General features: G+C 46.6%; 1 protein-coding gene across 2 annotated transcripts in view; it reads left to right on the top strand.

Annotated features, from left to right (window-relative positions):
- The window catches only part of LOC141123342 (cytosolic phospholipase A2 gamma-like), a 230,560-nt gene that overhangs the window by 52,522 nt on the left and 151,632 nt on the right, over positions 1-26,406 (top strand). For both annotated transcript variants that reach the window (XM_073612048.1, XM_073612049.1), the window contains exons 5-6: positions 17,421-17,566; positions 19,482-19,683. In XM_073612048.1, coding sequence (XP_073468149.1) covers positions 17,421-17,566; positions 19,482-19,683 — 348 coding nt within the window. The remainder of the gene's footprint in view (positions 1-17,420; positions 17,567-19,481; positions 19,684-26,406) is intronic.

Raw genomic sequence — 26,406 nt, 5'->3', positions numbered from 1 at the left:
ACCCCGACGATATACAGCCTTCTAAATGTGTTTGTCCAACAGCTACAAAAACACCATGAAAATGCTCCACTATACAAAACAATCTTATGGCTTCTATCTGTACCTAGATATTACCACAACAACTTGGATGCCTCCTGTTTGCTCTCTACCCAAAACTGTATTGCAGTATAAACCTTCACAAAAACAACTGGAATTAAATTTAAAACACTCTTTCAAAAGCCAAGTGTTTTCCATTGTCCTTCCAAGCACAAGTAAAAAAAAAACCCAAGCTCCTCCCACCAACTTCCTGTTGTATATCACATAATATAAATGCATAGAAAGAAGGAGGGGAAGGGGAAGCCCAGTCTCATACCATGTCCATCAAAAAAAATCTATGGCACAACAAAAGGCAAAAAGTGAAGAAGGTCATCCAAAGCCTTTCCCTTTCACTGCAGGCCACAAACAATCAAAAACAAAAACAACACACACCGTTTTAAAAGTACAAAAACTGAAAAGATTGAATTCACTTAAAAGGAAACTGTGCCTTAAACTGCACCTCTACAAACCAAAATAGCAATTCCACCCAAACACAGTGGACACAAAATGGCAGCTGGGACAAATGAAAATCAAGACATGGCCACATGGTGACTACAAGAATGGAAAATGGGAGACGAAAGCCAGGTCACAACAAAATAGCGCCATTAACACATGCAATTTAGTTGCTTAGTTCTTCGCTAGAAACATAAGCTTCTCTAAAACAACTGGCAAAAAAACCTAAATGATTCTACTGGAAATGGAATTCAGTACAAAAACAGATTATATTTCGCTTGAGACTAAAACCAGCAGAAATAAAAGGCAGTTGCAGCAAACGAAAATCGGTCCACGGCAAAATGGTAAATGAAATCCGGACTACAGAAAAATGGCCAACATTAACAAATGAAAATCAACACAAACCAGGATTTCTCCCTACAAAAAGGAAAGAACAAAGAGACAACAGAGCACATTGACCTGAGGTGTGCCGGGGTCACATGGTCAGTATGCCTAAAAGGGGGCATACCGAAGTATGAAATGAAATTAAATGAAAAGTAAAAGAAAAAGAAAAAAGGAAATGGGTGGGTGGGATACGAGAGCCTACAACCACAAGGGAAGGAGGCAAAGGAGGGCAGGCTTTATGCGGCCTGACTCCACCTACAACAGGCTGACCTGCGGTCAGCCTTAAACTTGTACTCGGAGTCAACCTGTGGATAGTATAGGAAAGAACAAAGAAACAACAGAGCACAATGACCTGAGGTATGCCAGGGTCACGTTGTCAGTATGCCTAAAAGGGGGCAAAAAATAACAGTAGGATGAAAGCTTAACAAAAGATTTTTTACACACTAAATTACATTCAATCAGCCAAATTGACAAATGCTGGAGACATCGCCAAAAATGGATCTGTAATATACCTTGAAAAATATGCTGACCTCCACCTGCCTAATTTCTTAAGAATTATGAGCAGGGACCCCTTGGCGCAAAGCTGCGGATGCCGCTCCTATCCTAAATGGTTCAGACCCAGATTGGCCAAAAGGGTACGGCAATGTAGAATGAATTGAGCTGCGGAAAGGGGAGCACAAGGGAAAGGCAACTTAGAATTGTCCCTGGGTTTATCAGCCGTAGCACTGACCAGCTGGTCTAAAACTGAAACCGGGCACCATGCCTTCCCGGTCTCAAAAAACCTGATGCCCGTGCCACCTCCTGTTTGCTGCATCTTGCACGCATGTAAATGGAAACAGAAATAGCCAGGGTGCCTAACCAACTGATTGGCCAAAAGTATACCCTGTACCAGACTGCGTAAATTCCCCTGGCCTCAAAAAAATGTAAAAGGCCAGATATATTGCTGCCTTAAGCAGCAAGCTGGGTAACCAACCAAAAGGAGATCTCGTGAGAATATCAGACATGTCCCGAAAAATGTGACCCGTGATGGGAAGTCTACTGAGCATGGCAGGAGGGCTACACTTCTGGATCCCTTTGAGATTGGCCCTAAGCGGAAAAAATAGAGGGCCTGTTGGGGTCTTCCAAAAACATGAAATGTTGAATGCCAGCCAGATACGTCCTGATGGTACTATGGGCCAGTTTGAGTTGAGAGTGGCAAAAAGCAGTAAAAGCTAGTAGGTACTGGATGTTATAACTGTCAAGGCTAGGAAATCTTGCCCGGAAGGCCTGGAAGACCCTCCAAGCATGGCATACGCCTTCCTGGTATTCAATAACAAAGACTTATTGATCAAATTTGCCACGTCAACCCAATGCGAATCTAATCCATCACCAATTGCTGGAACTGTGGAGAAGGTGTGGCGCAGGCGTCTGCATCCAGGACCTGCTGGAAAAACAATGGGAAGTTGAACCGGGACAAAGCATCGGCTGCTATATTATCTACACCATTAACAAACCTACAATGACTGTGAAAGTTGAAATGGAGGGACAACCAACAAGTTTACGCAAAAAACTCATGATCAGCAAGGATCTGGATCTGCCACTATTGATAATCTCAGAGGTTGCTTGATAATCAGTAGAAAAAAACACCATCTGTCCTGCCCATAGATGCCCCCACACCTGAGCCGCTGCCACTATGGGATAAACTTCGAACAAAGCCGATGTCTTAGTGAACTGAGGAATTGCCAAAACCTCATCTGACCAAGACCCTGCCAGCCAGTGTGAGTCAAAAATGGCTGCATAGCCTTTGGTGGCTGCTGAGTCTGTAGAAATTTGGGGGGAGGAACTAGACTCAGCCGGGATAAACATAGCGACTCCATTCCAATGCTGGAGGAACTCATCCCACATCTGAAGGTCAGAAAGCGCGGAAGGATCCAGGAACACCCGAGAATCAGAGTTGGGGGCTGAAGGCAACAATGATAACAATCTAGAAATGAAAGCCCTCCCCTGAGGAATGATCCTCATGGTAAAATTTAACATGCCCAGAAGTGATTGTAATTCAACCCTGGTACAGACTCGGGAGACTGTAAACACATGAATGCGATCTCTGATTCTCACGAGCTTGCCTGTGGGAAAACTGGCCCGCATGGATTGCTTATCAAGCGTGATACCCAGGAACGTTAGTCTGGTAACTGGCCCCTCCATCTTTTTTACTGCAAGCGGGATGTTGAGCACAGAAAAAAACTGAAGTGAGCTTCAGAAGGTCGAGGGAACATGATCACAACCTTCAATGAGGAGAAAATAATCTAAATCATCTTGTGACAATTCTCCTTGTACGTGAGGATCCAGCTCAGAGTCCGAGCAAGAGAGTTGAACAACCAAGGGCTACTTTTGGACCCAAACATAAGCTTGGTGGCGAAATAGTAAACACCCTTCCATCTGATACCATGCCACTGCCAGAGAGATGGTAGGATAGGCAGAAGCTTGAAAGCGTCCGCAATGTCTGCTTTGGACAACCAAGCGCCTACGCCCACCCCAATGATAGATTGAATCGCCTGATCCACCTAAGCATAGTTAGGAGAAAATTCTTCTGAAGAGATCAAAGAGTTGAGGCTAGCAATATGTAAAGAATGAGGGGCAGACAAGTCATAGACTAAACGTGGTTTATTGGAAAATTTCCCTCTAACAAGCCCCAGGGGATTGACCCTCCATACCTGGAAAGGTGGTGACGTAAATGGCCCGATAACAAACCCCTTCTCAAGTTCTGACTGCAGTAACAAATCCACCACTTCCATGTCTATGAAAGATGATCTAAGGTTCTGACACTCAAAACTATCAGATGGTAAGTAGGGATGAGCCGAACACCCCGCAGCAGAACATGCAAACAGGCAAAAAAAGTTGTTCGAACACGCATACACTGTTACAGTCTATGGGACACGAGCATGAATAATCAAAAGTGCCAATTTTAAAGGCTTGTATGCAAGTTATTGTCATAAAAATTGTTTGGGGACCTGGGTCCTGCCCCAGGGGACATGTATCAATGCAAAAAAATGTTTTACAAATGGCCGTTTTTTCGGGAGCAGTGATTTTAATAATGCTTAAAATGAAACAATAAAAGTGAAATATTCCTTTAAATTTCATACCTGGGGTATTTCTATAGTATGCCTGTAAAGTGGAGCATTTTTCCTGTGTTTACAACAGTCCCTGCACAAAATGACATTTCTAAAGAAAAAAAAGTCATTTAAAACTACTTGCAGCTATAATGAATTTTCGGTCCCGGCAATACACATAAAAGTCATTGAAAAAAAACGGCATGGGATTCCCCCACAATCCATTACCACATTACCAGGCCCTTCAGGTCTGGTATGGATTTTAAGGGGAACCCCGTGCCAAAATTTTAAAAAAATTGCGTGGGGTCCCCCCAAAAATCAATACCAAACCCTTATCTGAGCATGCAACCTGGCAGGCTGCAGGAAAAGAGGGAGAGATGAGAGAGCGTCCCCACACCTGGGGGGGCACGGGGACATCCCTATGGCTTCCCTGTAGCGTCAGAGGGGGTGGGTTCACCCGATTACGTCACCAGGTGGCCCCACCCCCTCTGACACTGTTAAAGAGGGCTTCCAGATTCCGATAAGCCCCCCACCAGCAGACCCCCACAACCCCCGGGCAAGGGTTGTGGGGATGAGGCCCTTGTCCCCATCAACATGGGAACAAGGTGCTTTGGGGGGCTACCCCAAAGCACCCTCCCCATGTTGATGGCATGTGGCCTGGTATGGTTCAGGAGGGGGGGTGCTCTCTCATCCCCTCCTCTTTTCCTGCAGCCTGCCAAGTTGCGTGCTCGGATAAGAGTCTGGTATGGAATTTGAGGGGACTCCCACGCATTTTTTTTTTTAATTTTGGTTCGGGGTTCCCCTTAATATTCATACCAGACCCAGACCCAAAAATGCCTGGTAATGGACTGTGGGGGAATCCCATGCCGTTTTTTTCAATGACTTTTATGTGTATTGCCGACAATTCATTATAGCCGCAAATAGTTTTAAATGACTTTTCTTCCTTTAGAAATGTCATTTTGTGCAGGGACTGTTGTAAACACGAGAAACATGCGCCACTTTACAGGCATACTATAGACACCCCCCAGGTACGAAATTTAAAGGAATATTTCACTTTTATTGTTTCACTTTAAGCATTATTAAAATCACTGCTCCCAAAAAAAGTCAGTTTTTAAAACTTATTTTTGTATTGATACATGTCCCCTGGGGCAGGACCCGGGTTCCCAAACACTTTTTATGACAATGCCATGCATATAAGCCTTTAAAATTAGCACTTTTGATTATTCATGTTTGTGTCCCATATACTTTAATGGTGTTAGCGTGTTCAAACAAATTTTTGGCCTGTTCGCATGATCTGCTGCGAACCGGGGGGTGTTTGACTCATCCCTAGTCTCAAGCCTGTAAGAACAAGTAGAATGATCTTACTAGATACTGTTTACTTTGAACAGTATTGAGTAGGCTCCATGCTGATTAAGACGGGGCGTGTGCACTTCCCCACGTTTCCCTTCCTGTGAGTGCCCTCCCCTTTACTGTTTGTCATTTCCTGTGATGTCATTTTTAATGAAAGAAGCGATTGGCTGTTGGGGCCACGAGTTTCAGTGTTGTCATATCCTTATTTGGTCATATCCTATGTTGAGGTCACATGCTGTTTGTGGCTTCCTGTTTGTGTGTGAATAAAAAGCAGAGAGTCTCTCTCCCCGCCACAGCAGATGAAGGAACAATGGAGCTGAGATGGTGGTGATGTATGTTTACTGGGGAACAGGGGAGACATGGGTTATTTAGGGATGCATTATACCATTATGGGGCGCGTGTTAGCGCAGGGGAGATTGGTTATGTATAGCCAATCTCTTCACCACACACCCCATCTGTCTCTCTCTGTCACCCCTCTGTTTCTCTGTCACCCCCTCTGTCTCTCTCTGTCACCCCTCTCTGTCTCTCTCTGTCACCCCCTCTGTCTCTGTCTGTCACCCCCTCTGTCTCTCTCTGTCCCCCCCTCTGTCTCTCTCTGTCCCCCCCTCTGTCTCTCTCTGTCACCCCCCTCTGTCTCTCTCTGTCACCCCCTCTGTCTCTCTCTGTCACCCCTCTCTGTCTCTCTCTGTCACCCCTCTCTGTCTCTCTCTGTCACCCCCCTCTGTCTCTCTCTGTCACCCCGTCTCTCTCTGTCACCCCCTCTGTCTCCGTCACCCCCCTCTGTCTCTCTCTCTGTCACCCCCTCTGTCTCTCTCTCTGTCACCCCCTCTGTCTCTCTCTCTGTCACCCCTCTCTGTCTCTCTTTGTCTACCCGGTAGGGCCTGTGGAACCCAGAATCCCTTGGAGAGGTTGGGAAACCCTTGTTTCAGATCCTTATACACTTATATCTAAGTCCTTAATGGACACAGGGTGACTGAGAAAATGTGGCTTGGATTACTTAAAATGGGACAGTAATATTTATCCACAATATCTCCCAGTATATATATAAAGACTATTATTGGTTTGTTTGAATCTGAAATCAATATGTTAATTGAAAGAGCTGATCACATTGGCCTCTGTAAAATGTAGGAGATGAGCCGACTCCTACTGGAGCTCCTGTTTTCCTATTGTTAGAAGGTGTCCTGTTTTATACTTATGATAATGTATAATCTACTGTGTGAAGCTTGATGACAACAAGCCTGACCTGTAGTGAAATCCTGATTAATCACAACAATAGCTAGGAGGGCATTGAGTCACCTCGGCTGCTTTAAGGGATTAGTTAATTAGCTCATGTTAATTTATGTTTCTGGTTGCAGGTGTATTGTTAGAGTAATATGAGCAGGAGGGGAGGACCTCCTCTTCAAATGTAAATAACACTGTATTCTTGTTCTAATAAACAGTTCATGTGAGCAACCAAATGAGCATTGCCTTGTTTGTGGTTGTCAGTGGTTGGAATATCTGATATCTATATTCAGACTGGAAGGAAGCAGGGTATAACGAAAGCACTCAAGCAGAGTGTGGGACGTTTTGTTACATTGGTGGCAAGCAGTGGGACACTTCCTGCAGTTTGGGACACCCAAACCTCCACCTGGATCCAAGATTGGGATAGCAGACTTCAGACCCAGCAGATATGGATCTGGCATCAGAGTTCCCGGGGCTACTGTGGTTCGTCCTTTCAGCATACTCCAGGACTGTGTCTGTGGATGAATACCTGGAGCTCTGGTGGCAAGAGATTCAGGTGGAGCTCTGGATTGGAGCCCTCCAGATCGCTGGTATGCAACAGGGCAGGTGCTTTCCAACCCCAGAGCAAAGAGCCAGTAACCAACAGAAGTTACGGATGCCATTCCTGGGAGAGTGGCCCCAGGAGCAATGGGTGACTGAGTTGGACAGGCTGGTCCAGCAGGAGATAGACCTGGGCAATCGGTATCAGGCTTTACAATGGCATGCAGAGCAGGGATATTTAGGGGAGGCAACAGAATGCTCTCCGAAGTGATTTGACTTTGGCAGCCCTGGATTGCTGTGGGAGAGCCTTACAGATCGTTACAGTATCTGGAAAGGGCATACAGGGAACTGCTAGAACACATTCCGCAGCATGCCAGAGAATCGATAGTGGAAACTCCGGAGATTGCCGTCCCCAAAGCTGAAGTGGTGACAACAGGGCAGAGCTCTGCTAACCTCTGCCCAGCACCAATAACATCTTCTGGGTTCTACAGACAGGAGATGGTGAACCTCTATCCTCAGACACCAGTTATAGAGACAAGGGATTTGATAGACTTTTCTGCTGAGGAAGAACAACCTGGTGAGCCTCCAGCAGAAGAGCTAGCATCAGCGCCAGACGTCACTGAGATCTTCCCAGCACCAACAGCAGCTTTAGCCTCCCTGAGAGAAGAGGCAGTCGGCTTTTCTCCCACAACACTGACAAAAATGGGATTTTCTGCCAGCAGCATCTGTGAAGTTACCAGAAACTTCTCCAGCTGAAGCACTGACAACTGGACAGAGGGTCCAAGACGTCTGCCCTACACCTGTGGCAGTTCCAGAGGCCCAGGGTGAGAAGTTGGTGGTCTTTCCTACACAGCAAGGGTCCATGCATATGAAAGACAATACCATATACATGTCGTCCCAGCAGCCAGACGAGGGTAAGGGTGATGAAGCAGCCAGCTTCCCTTCCCAACAGCAGATGACACCCCAGAATAATACTGGCAGCCCAGCAGAGGGGCTGGCAACAGGGCAGGGTACTGCTAGCCTCTGCCCTCAACTAACAGAAAGGGAGTTCCAGCAGCAGACGGTGCCCCAGAATTATGACACCAACCCAGCGGGCAACCAGAGGGTCCAAGACCTCTGCCCCACACCTGCGGAGGTTCTGGAGGCCCAGGGTGAGGAGGTGGCGGTTACTCCCGAGCTGAAGATCAGGATCCAATGAGAGAATGCAGTCGGCACCTCACAACTGCAGCTTGATCTGGTGTCTGGTGTGGATGGGCCTGCGGTGTCTCCACTAACAGAAAACCATCAGAAGTGCTGTCAACCGGGCAGAGTGCTACCAACCTTTGCCCAAGCCCAGCAACAACTGCAGAGTTTGAGGGAGCCTTTAGCAGTCGGCCTCCCTCCCCAACAGTTTGCTGGAGCAAATGATGTGGGGTCCCCAGCATAAGCGCTGGCAACAGGGCCGAGTACTGCTGGCCTCTGCCCTCAACTAACAGAGGATGGATTTCCTGTGATGGTAGATGGGACTTTAGTCTCCACTTGTATACCCCAGGGATGCTGGGCAGTCGGCCCAGATCCCCAACAGCATGAAGGACTGAGCCCAGCCACCCTGTCTTCTTTCCAGCGGCTGAAGGGGCTCCAAGGGGAAGGACCAGTCAGCACTGCCCCCCAGCAGCAGGTATGTTTTATGAGAGAGGCACAGGTTGGCTGGGTGAGTAATGTTCTGTTTGGAACAATTTGTTTGGGGAACTGTGTGGGTACAGGCATTGGGGGACTGGAACTATGGACTAACATCAGAGTCAACCCGTCTGGGGTCTCCTCCTGTGTTAGTCTTCTGCTGAAAGGGGAGAGATGTGATGGCAGGGCCCGTGGAACCCAGAATTTCTTGGAGAGGTTGGGAAACCCTTGTTTCGGCTCCCCATGCACCCCCTATGTCTAAGTCACCCTGTGTCCATTAGGGGCACGGGGTGACTGAGAAAATGTGTCTTGGATTACTTAAAATGTGACAGTAATATTTATCCACAATATCTCTCAGGATATATATAAAGACTATTCTTGGTTTTCTTGATTCTGAACTCGACATGTTATTTGAAAGACCTGATCACATTGGCCTCTATACAATGTAGGAGACAGGCCAACCTCTACTGGAGCTTCTGCTATTGTAAGAAGGTGTCCTGTGTTTATGTCTATGATAATGTATAATCTACTGTGTGAAGCTCAGTGACTACAAGTCTGGCCTGTAGTGAAATCCTGATTAATCACAACAATCGCCAGGTGGGCATGGAGTCACCTTGGCTGCTTTAAGGGATTAGTTAATTAGCTCATGTTAATTTATATTTCTTGTTGCAGATATATTGTTAGAGTAATATGAGCAGGAGGGGGGGAACTCATCTTCAAATGTATATAAGACTGTATTCTTGTTCTAATAAACAGTTCATGGTGAGCAACCAAACGAGTATTGCCTTGTTTGTGGTTGTCAGCAGTTGGAATATCTGATATCTATATTCAGACTGGGAGGAAATGGCGTATGACAAAAGCACTTAAGCGGAGTGTGGGATGTTTCATTATACCCCCCTCTCTCTGTCACCCCCCTCTGTCTCTGTCTATCACCCCCCTCTGTCTCTCTCTGTCACCCCCTCTGTCTCTTTCTGTCACCCCCTCTGTCTCTCTCTGTCACCCCCTCTGTCTCTATCACCCCCCTCTCTTTCTCTGTCACCATCCACATGTATACAGTCTCTTACAATATTTTGTGCCATGTATGCAGTCTCTGACCATCTCCTGTACCATGTCTGCAATCTCTGACCATCTCCTGTACTATGTCCGCAGTCTCTGAACATCTCCTGTAGGATGTTTGCAATCTCTGACCGTCTCCTGTACTATGTCTGCAGTCTGAACATCTCCTGTACCATGTCTGCAATCTCTGACCATCTCCTGTACTTTGTCTGCAGTCTCTGGACATCTCCTGTACCATGTCTGCAGTCTCTGACCATTTCCTGTACTATGTCTGCAGTCTCTGACCACTTCCTGTTAGGGATGAGCTTCGTGTTCGAGTCGAACCCATGTTCGACTCGAACATCGGCTGTTCGATTGTTCGCCGAATTGCGAACGTTATGGGCCGTTCGCGCTAAATTCGTGTGGCGCGTCACGGCCCATAATTCACTGCGGCATCGCAGTGCATTGCTGGCTGATGATTGGCCAAGCATGCACTATGACCCGCATGCTTGGCCAATCACAGCGCCGTCAGTAGAGAGAGCTGTAATTGGCCAAAGCCAGGGTGGCTTTGGCCAATTATGGCTCAGGGGATTTAGTACACACCCCACACTATATAAGGCCGCCTGCACGGCGGCCCTGTGTAGTGTGTGTTCCGGTGTGCTGAGAGATAGAGAGAGAGAGAGAGAGAGAGAGTGTCATTTGATTTGAGTTAGATAGATTAGGCAGAACAGTCAGTCAGTTAGCTGCACTTACAGTGTATTGTGTATATATATGCATCCCAGGTGTTGCATATATATATATATACACTGTATTCAGTTTAGCTAGATCCGTTCCTGTTATCTTCTATCTAGACTATTTACATTTAATGCAGTGCGTCCTGCTCACAGTGTTCAGCTAGATCCGTTCCTGCTATTTACATTTAGTGCAGTGCGTCCTGCTCACAGTGTTCAGCTAGATCCGTTCCTGTTATCTTCTAGACTATTTACATTTAGTGCAGTGCGTCCTGCTCACAGTGTTCAGCTAGATCCGTTCCTGCAATTTACATTTAGTGCAGTGCGTCCTGCTCACAGTGTTCAGCTAGATCCGTTCCTGCTATTTACATTTAGTGCAGTGCGTCCTGCTCACAGTGTTCAGCTAGATCCGTTCCTGCTATTTACATTTAGTGCAGTGCATCCTGCTCACAGTGTTCAGCTAGATCCGTTCCTGCTATTTACATTTAGTGCAGTGCGTCCTGCTCACAGTGTTCAGCTAGATCCGTTCCTGTTATCTTCTAGACTATTTACATTTAGTGCAGTGCGTCCTGCTCACAGTGTTCAGCTAGATCCGTTCCTGCAATTTACATTTAGTGCAGTGCGTCCTGCTCACAGTGTTCAGCTAGATCCGTTCCTGCTATTTACATTTAGTGCAGTGCGTCCTGCTCACAGTGTTCAGCTAGATCCGTTCCTGCTATTTACATTTAGTGCAGTGCGTCCTGCTCACAGTGTTCAGCTAGATCCGTTCCTGCTATTTACATTTAGTGCAGTGCGTCCTGCTCACAGTGTTCAGCTAGATCCGTTCCTGCTATTTACATTTAGTGCAGTGCGTCCTGCGCACAGTGTTCAGCTAGAGCCGTTCCTGCTATTTACATTTAGTGCAGTGCGTCCTGCTCACAGTGTTCAGCTAGATCCGTTCCTGTTATCTTCTAGACTATTTACATTTAGTGCAGTGCGTCCTGCTCACAGTGTTCAGCTAGATCCGTTCCTGCTATTTACATTTAGTGCAGTGCGTCCTGCTCACAGTGTTCAGCTAGATCCGTTCCTGTTATCTTCTAGACTATTTACATTTAGTGCAGTGCGTCCTGCTCACAGTGTTCAGCTAGATCCGTTCCTGTTATCTTCTAGACTATTTACATTTAGTGCAGTGCGTCCTGCTCACAGTGTTCAGCTAGATCCGTTCCTGCTATTTACATTTAGTGCAGTGCGTCCTGCTCACAGTGTTCAGCTAGATCCGTTCCTGTTAAATTCCTACTGACCGGCAGGCTTGTCTGGTTACAGTATATAAAGCTACCTGAAGAAAATTACAGGTGTTCTATTTGATCCTATTAGTACCACGGTCAGGCAGCTAGACTATTTACATTTAGTACAGTGCGTCCTGTTCACAGTGTTCAGCTAGATCCGTTCCTGTTATCTTCCTACTGACAGGCAGGCTTGTCTGGTTACAGTATATAAAGCTACTTGAAGAAAATTACAGGTGTTCTATCCCAGCTTAGTGCAGCTACAGGCCATTAGTATGTCTGGAAGGCCAAGAAGGAGAGGCAGACAGTCACAAGCCAATAAGAGAGGGCAAGCAGGCTCTGTGTCTAGTGCTGGTCGTGGAGACGGTGCATCCTCATCAGCACGTGGCCATGGGACACGCTTGGCCTTTTTTTCGGCAGCTGGCCATGTTGAGCCGCAACATGCGGAAGACTTGGTCGAGTGGATGACCAAGCCGTCCTCATCCTCCTCATCCTCTCTCACCCATGCCCAGGGTGCTTTGTCTGGCAAAGCAGCGGCCTCTTCCCTCAGCTCAATGTCATCAGTGACTCCTTCCCTAGCTCCACCATGTCCTCATGAGGATTCCCTCGAACTGTTTGACCACAGTGTTGGGTACATGCTCCAGGAGGATGCCCAGCGTTTGGAAGGCTCTGATGACGATACTGAGCTCGATGAAGGCAGTAACATGAGCGCGGACAGAGGGGGTGCCCAAGAAGGACAGCAATCTGGCAGTCATGCTCCCCCTGCTGCAGCATACTGCCAGGTTTGCTCCAGTGATGAGGAGGGAGGGGATGATGAGGTCACTGACTCAACGTGGGGGCCTGATAGGAGAGAGGAGGAGGAGGAGGAGGAGGAGGCGGCAGCACATCACCAACGAGGCAGGATGCCCTCCAGGGGCCAGCCTAAGGGCAGCACATTGACTGCATCACACCCCAAAGCTCCACATGTGCAGGGCGCTGCAGTCTCTGCGCGTTATTCAAAAAGTTCTTTGGTGTGGGCCTTTTTTGAGACGAGTGCATCAGATCGCACCGCTGCTATTTGCAACATATGTCTCAAGCGTATCTCGCGTGGCCAAAATATCTCCCGCTTGGGTACCACATGCTTGACCAGACATATGTTGACCTGCCATGCAGTTCGTTGGCAAGCGTATCTAAAAGACCCACACCAAAGAACAAAGAGGATCTCTCCTTGCTCCTCATCAGCTGAGATTTCCAATCCCACTAGACCTTCAGTCCTCTCTGAGACCTGCAGTGAGAGGAATGAAGGTGTAAAATTAGGTGTGTCACAGCCAAGTACTTGTGGGCAATCTGCTTTTGGTACACCGACATCAGATTGTACCAGGCAAATTTCCCTGCCCCAGCTGCTGCACCGCCGAAAGAAGTTTGCTCCCAGCCATCCACATGCCCAGCGGTTGAATGCTAGCTTGGCAAAATTGCTAGCACTTCAACTGCTGCCTTTTCAGTTGGTAGACTCTGTCCCCTTCCGTGAGTTTGTGGAATGTGCGGTTCCTCAGTGGCAGGTACCCAAACGCCACTTTTTCTCACGGAAGGCGATTCCGGCTCTCTACCGGCATGTGGAAGGCAATGTCCATGCCTCGCTGGACAGGGCGGTCAGCGGTAAGGTGCATATTACCGCTGACTCATGGTCCAGCAGGCATGGACAGGGACGTTACCTAAGTTTCACGGCGCATTGGGTGACTCTGCTGGCAGCTGGGAAGGATGCAGGACAAGGTGCAGTAGTGTTGGAGGTTGTTCCGCCACCACGCCTCCAAAATGCTGATTGTGACACACCTCTCTCCTCCACCCCTCCTCTTCTTCTTCCTCCATGGCCTCTTCCTCGGAACCAGCGGTGCTCCGTAGGCGTTCAAGGGGCTACGCAAGTACGCAGGCCAAAAGATGCCATGCGGTGCTTGAGCTGGTGTGCTTGGGGGACAGGAGCCACACTGGGGCAGAGGTTTTGTCAGCTCTGCAGGGGCAGGTTCAGAGGTGGTTGACACCACGCCAACTTAAGGCAGGAATGGTGGTTTGCGACAATGGCACCAACCTCCTCTCTGCCCTCCGACAGGGACAAATGACCCATGTGCCCTGTTTGGCTCACGTCCTTAACTTGGTGGTGCAGCGGTTCTTGGGCAGGTACCCGGGCTTACAGGATGTCCTGAGGCAGGCCAGGAAAGTCTGTGTGCATTTCCGCCGGTCATATAATGCCAGTGCTCGGCTGACGGACCTCCAAAAGGAGTTTAACCTGCCCAAGAACCGCCTAATCTGTGACATGCCCACCAGGTGGAACTCAACGTTGGCCATGCTGCAGCGGCTGCACACGCAGCAGAGGGCCATCAATGAGTACCTGTGCGACTATGGCACCAGGACAGGGTCAGGGGAGCTTGGTTTTTTTTCCCCACGCCAGTGGGCCATGATCAGGGATGCATGCACTGTCCTGTCACCATTCGAGGAGGCCACGAGGATGGTGAGCAGTGACAGTGCATGCATCAGTGACACTGTCCCCCTTGTCCACCTGTTGGAGCACACGCTGCGTGGAATAATGGACAGGGCACTTGAGGCAGAACAGAGGCAGGAAGAGGAGGACTTCCTTAGCTCTCAAGGCCCCCTTTATCCAGACAGTGTTCCTGCGTGCCCGCCGATCACACAGGAAGAGGACGAGGAGGAAGAGGAGGAGGAGGAAGATTGTGTCAGTATGGAGGTGGAGCCTGGCACTCAGCATCAGCAGCAGTCTTTAAGGGATCAGTCCCAAGAAACACATGGACTTGTACGTGGCTGGGAGGAGGTGGCTGCGGACCATGTCGTTCTTAGTGACCCAGAGGACTCCGGACCGAATGCCTCAGCAAACCTACGCTGCATGGCCTCCCTGATCCTGCAAAGCCTGCGTAAGGATCCTCGTATTCGTGGTATCAAGGAGAAGGACCAATACTGGCTGGCAACCCTCCTTGATCCACGTTACAAGGGTAGGGTTTCGGACCTTATCTTGCCATCGCAGAGGGAGCAGAGGATGAAACATCTTCGGGAGGCCTTGCAGAAAGGTCTGTGCAACGCGTTCCCAGAGACTGGGAGGTTACAAACTCCTGTTTCTGGACAACGTGTTGCTGAGGCTTCGGTCAGTCAAAGAAGGAGCGGTGGAGAAGGTGGCCGTCTGACCGATGCGTTCAGACAATTTTTTGGTCCGCAGCCCCAAGGTATGATCGGTTCCAGCAACCATCGCCAGCGTCTGTTTTACATGGTGCAGGAATACCTAGGGGCAAGATCAGACTTGGACACCTTTCCCACCGAAAATCCTCTGGGTTACTGGGTCTTGAGGATGGATCACTGGCCAGAGCTTGCACAGTATGCAATTGAGCTACTGGCCTGTCCTGCATCCAGCGTTCTTTCGGAACGCACATTCAGTGCTGCTGGAGGCGTGGTAACCGATCACAGGGTGCGTCTGTCCACCGACTTGGTCGATCGGCTGACCTTCATAAAAATGAATGAGTCTTGGATCACCACCAGCTACCAAGCACCTGATGGTGATGTAACCGAATAATTTTTTTTGAAATCTCAGATCCCTTCAAAGACTGCCTATGCTGATGCTGAGTGACTATCCCTGAGTAATTATCCTCTTCCTCCTCAATCATCACGCTGATAGCTTGTAAGAACATTTTTGGTTCTGGGTGCCACCACCAGTGCCTAAGGCACAATTTTTCAGCCCCTGTTTAACAGGGGCGTGTAATTACAATTTTTGATGTAATACTTTGCAGCAGGGCTCGTTCCTGCATTCCAACTAGAGTGTCTGTGAGGGGTTGCAGTGTTGTGGCACCAGCACCAGTGCCTAGGGCCCAATTTTTCTGCCCCTGTCTAACAGGGGCGTGTAATTACAATTTTTGATGCAATACTTTGCAGCAGGGCTCGTTCCTGCGTTCCAACTAGAGTGTCTGTGAGGGGTTGCAGTGTTGTGGCACCAGCACCAGTGCCTAAGGCCCAATTTTTCTGCCCCTGTCTAACAGGGGCGTGTAATTACAATTTTTGATGCAATACTTTGCAGCAGGGCTCGTTCCTGCGTTCCAACTAGAGTGTCTGTGAGGGGTTGCAGTGTTGTGGCACCAGCACCAGTGCCTAAGGCCCAATTTTTCTGCCCCTGTCTAACAGGGGCGTGTAATTACAATTTTTGAAGCAATAATTTGCAGCAGGGCTCGTTCCTGCTTTCCAACTAGAGTGTCTGTGAGGGGTTGCAGTGTTGTGGCACCAGCACCAGTGCCTAAGGCCTAATTTTTCAGCTCCTGTTCAACAGGGGCATGTAATTACAATTCTTGATCTAATATTTCACAGCAGGGCCCTGTGAGGGCTTACAGTGTTGTGGCCACAGCAACACCTAAGGCCCAAATTTCTGCTGAGTATATAGGGCAGGACCCTACTTTCAAACATCTAACTTACAAACGACTCCTACTTGCAAACGGAAGGAGACAACAGGAAGTGAGATGAAATCTACCCCTAGGAAGGGAAATTCTCTCCTGTAAGAGTTAATATGGGAAAACAATTTCTCCTTTCCACTGATGCTTTCCAATCCTTGTTCCACAAAAAAACCCAAATTTTCAAAAAACATTTTTCATTGGGACAAAAAAGTGAGGTGAAATCTTCTGAAGAGGAGTAAAGACAGCAAAACAAATGTCACAGGGGTGATAACCCTTCCCTATGTTTTCCAAAAACCTTAGAAAAGATTTTTTGGCTGGAGCTAAACACGTTAAAAATGTTCAAAATTACAAACAGATTCTACTTAACAACAAACCTACAGTCCCTGTCTTGTTTGCACCGCCTGTATACTGCTGTTCAGAGTATATAGGGCCTGGTGGCCCCACACCTTTCCTTATTTTAATTTGGGTGCGGGGTTCCCCTTAATATCCATACAAGACCCAAAGGGCCTGGTAATGGACTGGGGGGTACCCATGCCGTTTGTCTCACTGATTTTCATCCATATTGCCATGACCCGACATGACATTAAACCCGCAAGCAGTTTTAAATGAGATTTTTTCCTTTAAAAATGACATTTGGTGCAGGGACTGTTCTAAACATGGGAAACACGCGTCACTTTACAGGCATACTATAGACACCCCCCAGGTACGATATTTAAAGGAATATTTCATTTTTTTTACTTTAAGCATCATTAAAATCACTGCTCCCGAAAAAACGGCCGTTTTTAAAAGTTTTTTTTGCATTGATACATGTCCCCTGGGGTAGGACCCGGGTCCCCAAACCCTTTTTAGGACAATACCATGCAAATTAGCCTTTAAAATGAGCACTTTTGATTTCGAACGTTCGAGTCCCATAGACGTCAATGGGGTTCTAACGTTCGTGCGAACTTTCGGTCCGTTCGCGGGTTCTGGTGCGAACCGAACCGGGGGGTGTTCGGCTCATCCCTACTTCCTGTACTATGTCCACAGTCTCTGAGCATCTCCTGTAGTATGTCTGCAGTCTCTGATCATTATAATGACATTGTTGAAAAGGGTCAGAGCATAGGTGACCTTAAAATGATGCCCCCCCTGAAAAATGTTCTGCGGATGCACATTCTACATATTCCATCTGTAACATAACTTATGGTGATCATCATTTCTTTCTTTTTTCTGAAGAATTGCGACCCTCCTGTAATCGCGGTCTTGGGATCTGGGGGCGGACTCCGTGCCATGGTTGGTTTTCTGGGAACGATTTCCAAACTGTCTGAACTCAACCTTTTAGGTGCCACTACATACATCGCTGGGATATCTGGATCAACATGGTATATATACAGTATAGCAATTTATAAAGCATTTGTTAACTGCATAAAATAACAGCTATTGATTTTTTTTTTTTTTTGCCACATTATATTTTTTACATTTTCACAACATTAAGGGCTCATGCACACTGTAGCTCAAAGAAGCTGCTCCTACAAGCTTTTGAGCTTTTATAAGCGCTCAGTTTTTTTCTGCCTGGAAACACCCCTCCATGTTAGCCAATGTGTCCATGCACACTATGGCTTTTTCAGGCATCTTCAGGCATATGCTCCAACAGGCAGAAAAAAAAAAACAATAAAATTCGTATTTTTGAGTGGAGTTTTCAAGCAAAAAAGATATTCTTCACCCTGTACATATTTTACTTCTGAACCCTGGACAATGTACATAGCACACACCTGAGCATTGCACCATGTACATAGCACACTCCTGAGTCCTGTACTCTGTACATAGTGCACTCCCGAACCATACACCCCTTCCAAAACACACTTCTGGGCCCTGCACACTGTACATAGTGTACTTGTGAGTCCTGCACCCTGCACATATTGTACTCATGAACCCTGTACGTAGCACACACCTGAGCCTTGCGGCTTGTACATGGTGCACTCCTGAACCCTGCACTCTGCGTAGTGCACTTCTGAGCCTTGCAGCCTGTACATTACACACTCCTGAGCTTTGCACCTTGTACATAGCACACTCCTGAACCCTGGACTCTTTGTGTAGTGCACTTCTGAGATTTGCACCTTGTACGTAGCACACTCCTGAACCCTGCATTTTTTGCGTAGTGCACTTATGAGCCTTGCAGCCTATACATTGCACACTCCTGAGCTTTGCACCTTGTACATAGCACACTCCTGAACCCTGCACCCTGTATGCAGTGCACTCCTGAACCCTGCATGCTGTTTGTAGTGCATGCCTGAACCCTGCACCCTGTACATAGTACACTCCTGAGTCCCGCAACCTGTGCATTGCGCACTTGTGAACCCTGCACTGTGTATGTTGTGTACATCTGAACTATGTGCATAATTCACTAAGGCCCTTTGATGCAGCGTGCTCCACCCCTTGCAGTGGGAGCGTGGTTGAGTTCCTGAACCTATTCATTGGGAAAAAAAGCCCAGTGTGTGTGTATATATATATATATATATATATATATATATATATATATATATATATATATATATATATATATATATAGTGCTTTAATATTTTTAAAAAAATACTTTTATTATTATTTATATTAGTATTCAACCATTTAGTTTTCTTACAATTTTTTATCATTTTTAACTTTTTTGTTGTCATAAGGGGGCTAACAAGTCCCCTATGTGATAGCATAGGCAAGTGACAAGTCCTCTTTATGGAGACATCAGGGGTCAATTTCCCCCTCATTGTTTCCCTTGCCTTCACTTCAGCTAATCAAGAATAGATCAGGCTTTATTACCTGCTATCCCTTCTACATCAGCCATGGAATGACAGCTTTGAAGCCAAAGTGACTTGCAGGAGAGATCAGGGAATGGATGTTCTTCAATCTCCTCCTGCTTAATGGATGATACATTTTTAGTGGTCTTGGGCTCCTTGGAGGAACAGGAGAGCCATTGATCCACCATGGAGGTGCCAGTGAAGGGAGGCTGCCTTTCTGACTACTGTAAAAGTGTTCGGGAGGATGTAGAGCTGCCTTGATCACTTTTACTAAATAGATGAACACTGGCTGAAAAAATTGACACCAAACTGCAGCCATGAGATTGCTTCAGATTGGCAGCTGCAGCCATTAGATTGCTTCAACCACTTAAAGTCTGGGATGTTTCATCATGGCCTCAGGGCATCAAGTCAATAGACAACAAATGAAGAACAATTCTCATCCAGACAAAGCATGTTAAATGAATATCTTGCCTATCAAACATTCAACTTACTGTTTTAACATTCCAGGTGTTTGTCCTCTCTGCATTCGAAAAAAAACTGGTCAGACTTTTCATGTATGAAAGTTCTGGAGAATCAGTTACGTGAGCAAATGAAAGAGGAGGCAGAACGGACATTTCCATGGGAAAGGATAAAAGAGAAATTTCTTGGAGACTCCTACTCTCTGACAGATTTGTGGGCCTATACATTTGTCCTCTATGCATTAAACATGGTAAGTCCCACGTGAGTCCTCTCTAAGGTTTGGAACCCAGGACAACCTTTAGCTCTGGGGTGATTATATATATATATATATATATATATATAAATAAGGGAAGGTGTTTCCAACATGCAGAAATATACAAAAAGACCCACCAAGAATATGATGAATACAACATTATTACCACAAATTCTTTATTGAAAATAATAATCAAATGGACATAAAGCTCAAACAGCCAGATGGTGAGTGGACCAGGATGGATACCCCACCCAAAAGCAGTCCCCCTCAAAAAGCAGTCCTCCCAATGCTCCTCTATCCCAACTTTTCCCTCGCAAACCACCCACCTACCCTCCCAATTAACATCACACTACACACCTGCTCAGGGTATAAAGATAGGCCAACAGTAGCAAGAGAAGGGTGCACCGACCTAGAGCATTACCAAAATAAGTGTTATTCCAAATAAAAAGGGCAATGGTTGTACTCGCATACACACAGTGTATATAGGCATATCACAGCAAAAGCTGTTTTGAGTGGGAACCCTCTTCTTCAAAACCAAAATGATTAATTTTGGCTCTGAAGAAGAGGGTTCTCCCTCAAAACGCACCAACCACTACAGAAGCCACCTGGTCTTCCCGCACTGCTGGTTTACCATATCAGACCTGAAGGCGATGGTTCGCATTTGCTTTTGCTGTGATATGCCTATGTACACTGTGAGTACAACCATTTATTGTTTTTTCATCCTAGTCTACTCACGATCTGGTTTGAGTTTTTTGTCCATTTGATTATTATTGTTATTAAAGAATTTGTGGTAAACCTCTTGTAGGTGTCATATCCTTGGTGGGTGCTTTTGTTCAGCTACAAATAGGTCAACATGATTTGGCCATCCTGGCGTTATTCATGACTGAAGAGATTATGAAGAGATTATGGATGATCTTGCGCAAATGGCTGTGACTGAATGTTTGGGAGCCGCTTCCACTACCAATACAACCACCTAAGTGGAGTATAAGCAATAGTGAAATTTAAATGGTAGGTGTGGGGATGTTCTGGTGATACAACCCCTTGCTCAGGGTCTGAAATAAGCCAATGCTGCATCTCCATATATATACACATGTATAGCTTTTTTTTCAATTCAGAGTCTTCTATCAACATCTTTGCCATGAAGATCATGACATTTGGTCAACATAGTGACATAGTTAGTAAGGTTGAATAAAGACACCAGTCCATCCAGTTCAACCTGAGTGAGTGTGTGTCTACAACCCTGACCCTTGTTCCTAACCCTGTACATCGCACACTCACATCAGTCCCTACCCTCAATCAAAGGTCCCCATTCATATACTAGGGCCAATTTTGGACAGAAGCCAATTAACCTACCAGCATGTCTTTGGAGTGTGGGAGGAAACCGGAGTACCTGGAGGAAACCCACGCAGGCACAGGGAGAACATGCAAACTCCAGGCAGGTAGTGTCGTGGTTGGGATTCGAACCAGCGACCCTTTTTACTGCTAGGCGAGAGTGCTAACCACTGCACCACTGTGCCGCCTTAAACCACTGCACCACTGTGCCGCCTTTCATTTACCGCAGTAATAATCAATTCACTCATCTATTAGTAATATCATCTTGATTTTATTTTTTTTCAATATTTTTATTTAAGATTTACAATATAATAATGACAATGACAATCCATACAATAAAATCCCCTCACTGACAAAGTTAGCCAGGAAAGGAAAAAACATTGCAACAAAAGAGAGATCTCAAGCATGGAGATTACATTATTAAGGCACATACATGTTTCCAAATGTAGTTCTATAGTCACATTTAATACCTGCCCATTTTGTAACTTAGGAATTATAACTTGTAAGGGGGGGGGGCTATAACCAGTGGGATAACGTAACAAGAACAAAAGAAAACATTATATTGCAGGATATGATGGTCCCCAAAAACGGGCAACGCTAGGCATGTATGTGTTGAGTAACATAGTGGACTCCTTCTGGTGTCTATGGTTATTCTGACCGGGGGAAGACAAAGAATTCTGTACCCTCATGTCAGTTGCTTAGATTGATGTGTTACCCAAGTATATCACTGCAGGTATTGGTCTACATGAGAAATTCAGCAGGGATGACTCCTTAAGCTAGTCCCAGAGATCATCACCCCACCCCTATGGGTGCTCACTGTGGAGTGAGAGAGCTCCAGGACCTCACCCGGTGGTGCCCCCCGCCTTTCGCTCCTCGGCCCCTCCCGGGAGATGCACCGATAACGCACCCCCCGGGGTTGGGTCGATGGGTCCCTTATCGTGAGTGTTTGACCAAATGTGATTATCTGTTCCCTGCGTTGGGTTATCTAGCGTATATATGAGGTTGATCCGTGAGGTGCCTACTGTATAGATAACACCCTGTCAAGCTAGTATCTGTTGATAGATATCAAGAAAGAGAGAAAGGAGAAGAAAGGAGAAGAGAAATAGTTGGGGAAGGAAGAGAGGGGAGTGTGATAGGATGCAGGATAAAGGAGCGTGGTCTCGCTGGGAAATCCTTCATGTTTGTAGGTGACCTGGGTAAAGCGGGATCTTGATATATGTGGCCCATGGTTCCCGGATCCCCTCAAATCGCTGTACTGTGTCCCGCAGTTTTGCCACTGTTTGTTCCTGTGTCATGATCCACAAAATTTTTTGTTTGGCAGCCAAGATTGACACAGTTGGAGTTTTCCAGGCTTTCACTAATGTGATCTTGGCTCCCAAACACATACAGAAAATGAGTTGTGTGGTCTTAGGAGTGTTGTGCAATCTGCAGTTTAGTAGGATGTGTGTGAGGTCTTAAGGAATGTCAATCTCAGTGACCTTTCATAGAAGGTGAAGAAACGTATTCCAATAGCTTTGTATGCGGGGGCACGTCCACCATATATGAAGCATCATGTCTATATGTCCGCAACTTCTATAGCGTAGGAGGGAGGCATCTGGAAATATCTTGGAGAGCCTGGCAGAAACATAGCACCACTTCGTGAAAACATTAATGTCAGCTTCTATCAAAGCGATGTTTAAGATTAACCTTTAGATGATCTGCTGAAGGCTTGAAACCACATATCAGGGTCCAGATGGATGTCCAGATCGGACTCCCAAGGTCGAGCGTATGCTGGGGCGTCTATCCTATCTGCCAGGAAAGCGTAAATAGTGGAGATCCCACCCTTTTGAGGTCCTGTATTAGAGCATCATTGTTCGTACATAGTGGCTTTGGGAATGTTCAGTTTGTCAGTCCAAAGTGAGTGGAGGAAGTGCCTGATCGGTGAAAGTCTGAATTTTTCCGAGGCTGGCATTTCTAGTTTACTCAGGCAATGACCCAGTGAAATGGGGCCATTAGGTGTAAAAAAATGACCTATTCTGAAAAGACCTTTGTTCAGCCACCAGTGAAACGCATGTATATTCATCCCTGGAGGGAAGTCGGGGTATGAAATGGGTGCGTGAGAGGCTTTAGGGGAGATATCAGGTGCGCGTTTTTATGTAGCTGATCACAAAGCGCTAGGGAGTGATATAACGTAGGAGCTAATATGACAAGTCTGTGTTTCGCTGGTCTCCATACTAAAAAGTCGAGTGTATAATTAGGGACTGCCTGCCTCTCAAGGGAGACCCAGGCAGGTCTGAGACTCTTGGCGTATATAGCGGAAAACTGGGCCAGCTGTGCTGCCTGGTAATAGAGCCATAAGTTCGGTAGTCCTAGTTCGCCATGAGTCTTGAGGCAGAGTAGGATGTCCCTTGCAAAACAATGTCCTCAGTCCCCCCCAGACAAATCCAATAACCCTGGATTGAAATTTAGACAGGATCGATTTTTTAATAGGGATGGGGAGGGAGCGGAACAAATATAAAAGACGAGGCAATAGATTCATTTAGTTTGCGTTCAGTCTACCTAGCCAGGATAGGCCCTCCTTTGACCAATTATTTAGATCTGCCTCTAATGAGTGGAACATGGGAGGGTAGTTGGCAGTGTATAGGTTGCCAATGCATTTAATTAGTTTGATTCCCACATAGGGGATTACGTCTCCTGCCCAAGTGAAGGTAAAGTGTTTAAGTTGGTCGATTAATGTTGTATGAACCGAAATGTTAAGGGCAACTGATTTGGACACATTGACCTGGGGACCCAAAATGGTTCAGATTTCCTGGAGAAGTCGGAACACATTGGGGGTGGAGATTAGTGGAGAGGTCAGGAATAATAACATGTCATCGGCGAAGAGGGCGCACTTATGTTCCTCCGCATTGGACCCCTTTAATGTTCGTATTCGCTCTTATAGCTATGTCCAGTGTCTCAATCGCGATTGCGAAAATAGGGGGCATCCCTGTCTGGTTCCTTTGTGAATGTCGAAGGACGTAGAGTAGTGACCCATTTGGTGCACCTGAGCATTAGGAATTGAGTAATGGGTGTGTATTATTTTAAGAAATCCAGCTCCAAACCCCCAGTGTTCTAGAATATCAAAAAGATAGGGCCACGACACAGAGTCAAAGGCCGTCTGCAGGTCTAATGACAACAGGTAGCCCTCTTGAATGGGGCCCCTGTCCCACTGGGACTGCAGAAGGGAAATCAGATCAATTGCCCTTTGAACTTGGTCCAGTCACTGTCTCCCCAGGATGAAGACCAACTGATCCCTGTGGATGTAACTAGATATGAAGCTTGATATCCTGGTTGCTAGGATTTTTGTCATAATTTTGAGGTGGTTATTAATTAACGAGATAGGACGGTAGTTACCAACCTCGCTTGAGTCTTTACAAGGTTTGGGTATGACTGATATAAAAGCTGAGTTTGAATCGTTAGTAAGGGGGGCTCCATCCCGGAGGGAGTTGAAGAACCGAGGCATGTAAGGTGCCAGTTGTGGGCCGAATTTCTTATAATAGCAGACTGAGAAGCCGTCAGGCCCAGGAGCTGAGGCTAACCTCAAGGATTTAACAACTTCCAGTATTTTATCTGATGAGAAGGGTTTGTGAAGTAGCTCCTGGTGCGTTTGCTTTAGGTGGGGCAGATTGAGGTCCTGAAGAAACTTTTCTCTGGCTTTGAAACGTGTGTGGGGTAATTTTTCATATAGGCGCGAGTAAAAGTCATGCAACAAGTCCATAATTCCCACTGGGTTCTGTGTTAAAGTGCTTGTCGTGGCTGTAATTTTGAGGAAGACTAAGGTGCGAGTCCACAGGCTTAGTTTAGCTGCAAGCTTGGAGCCTATTTTGTCTTTCTGATAGTAAAAGCGTGCCCCTGTCCATCACAGGTGCTTTTCTGCTGAGGTGGCGAGGGAGAGATTTAGTTCAACTCGTGCCGAGTTGAGCTTGGCCAGGCTGTCTGGGGTAGGGTTTCACTTATAGCGCTTACTCAGCTGATGAAATTCCTCCGTGAGCTGTAAGACTTCTGTCTTGCTTTCCCTTTGAAGTTGAGATGAGAGCTGTATGAGTCTACCCCTCATCACCACCTTGTGAGCTGCTCATAGAGAGCCTGGTGAGATCAATTTGGTGTTGTTTTTGAAAAAGTATTCAGTTAAGGCTGTTTCTAATAATTTGCAGTAGACCGGATTGCTCAAGAGCGTTTAAATCTAATCTAAAGGTTAAATCTAAAGGGTTCTCTCTGACCCGACCCTCCTCTGAGAGTCAGTGTCATTATGGAATGATCAGATAGGGACATGTCATATATTTTGGAGGTTTCCACCCTTGGGATTATGTGTGATGGGACAAAGATGTGGTCTATCCTAGAAAAAGTATTATGAGGAACATAGTAGTGCATATAGTCATTAGTTCGGGGATTCATCTCCCTCCAGATGTCTATCAGGCCGAACGATTGTATGCTCTGAGCTACCCGAAGGCCTTGTTTGGGAGGTCTTTTGGTTTTTGGCTTCAGGGGGTTGGATTTGTCTGGGGAGTGATTGAATGGGGTGTTGGAGTCTCCCCCCAGGATCACTGTGCCCAGGAAATGAGGCTTCAAAGTCTTAAGAGTAGTATCAAAAAATTTGTCTTGATTGTGTGTTTGGGGCATAATAGGAGACAAACGTGTAGGTCCCCCCATTAATTGTTCCGGTAACTAGGATGTAATGGCCGTCGGGGTCTTTAACCACTTCCTGCCCGGCCTATAGCAGAATGACGGCCAGGCGGTGGTTCAGTTATCCTGACTGGGTGTCATATGATGTCCAGCAGGATAACAGCCGCATCACGGTGATCGGTGGTGCGGTCTGTCAGTCTGACACACTGCTACACCGATCATGGTAAAGAACCTCCAACGGAGCATTGCCCAGCATTGCCACCCATCAGTGTCATCAGTGCCACCTCTCAGTGCCCATCCATGCCCATAAGTGCCCACCTATCAGTGCCCATCTATGCCACCTACCAGTGCTGCCTATGAGTGCCCATCAGTGCCACCTATGAGTGCCCATCAGTGCCGCCTATGAGTGCCCATCAGTGCTGCCTATCAGTGCTGCCTATCAGTGCCCATCAGCAGTGCCACCTCATTGGTGCCCATCGGTGCCGTCTTATCAGTGCCCATCAGTGCAGCCATATCAGTGCCCGTCATTGAAGAAGAAAACTTATTTACAAAAAAATTTAACAGAAACAAAGAAAAACTTTTTTTTTTTTTCTAAATTTTTGGTCTTTTTTTATTTGTAAAAAGTAAAGATCGCAGAGGTGATAAAATACCACCAAAAGAAAGCTCTATTTGTGGGAACAAAATGATAAAACATTTGTTTGGGTACAATGTAGCATGACCACACAATTTTTATTCAAATTGCAACAG

The sequence above is a fragment of the Aquarana catesbeiana genome, linkage group LG01 (genome assembly GCF_042186555.1).
Source record: "Aquarana catesbeiana isolate 2022-GZ linkage group LG01, ASM4218655v1, whole genome shotgun sequence".
Lineage (NCBI taxonomy): Eukaryota > Metazoa > Chordata > Amphibia > Anura > Ranidae > Aquarana > Aquarana catesbeiana.
This window is presented reverse-complemented; position numbering and strand designations above follow the sequence as displayed.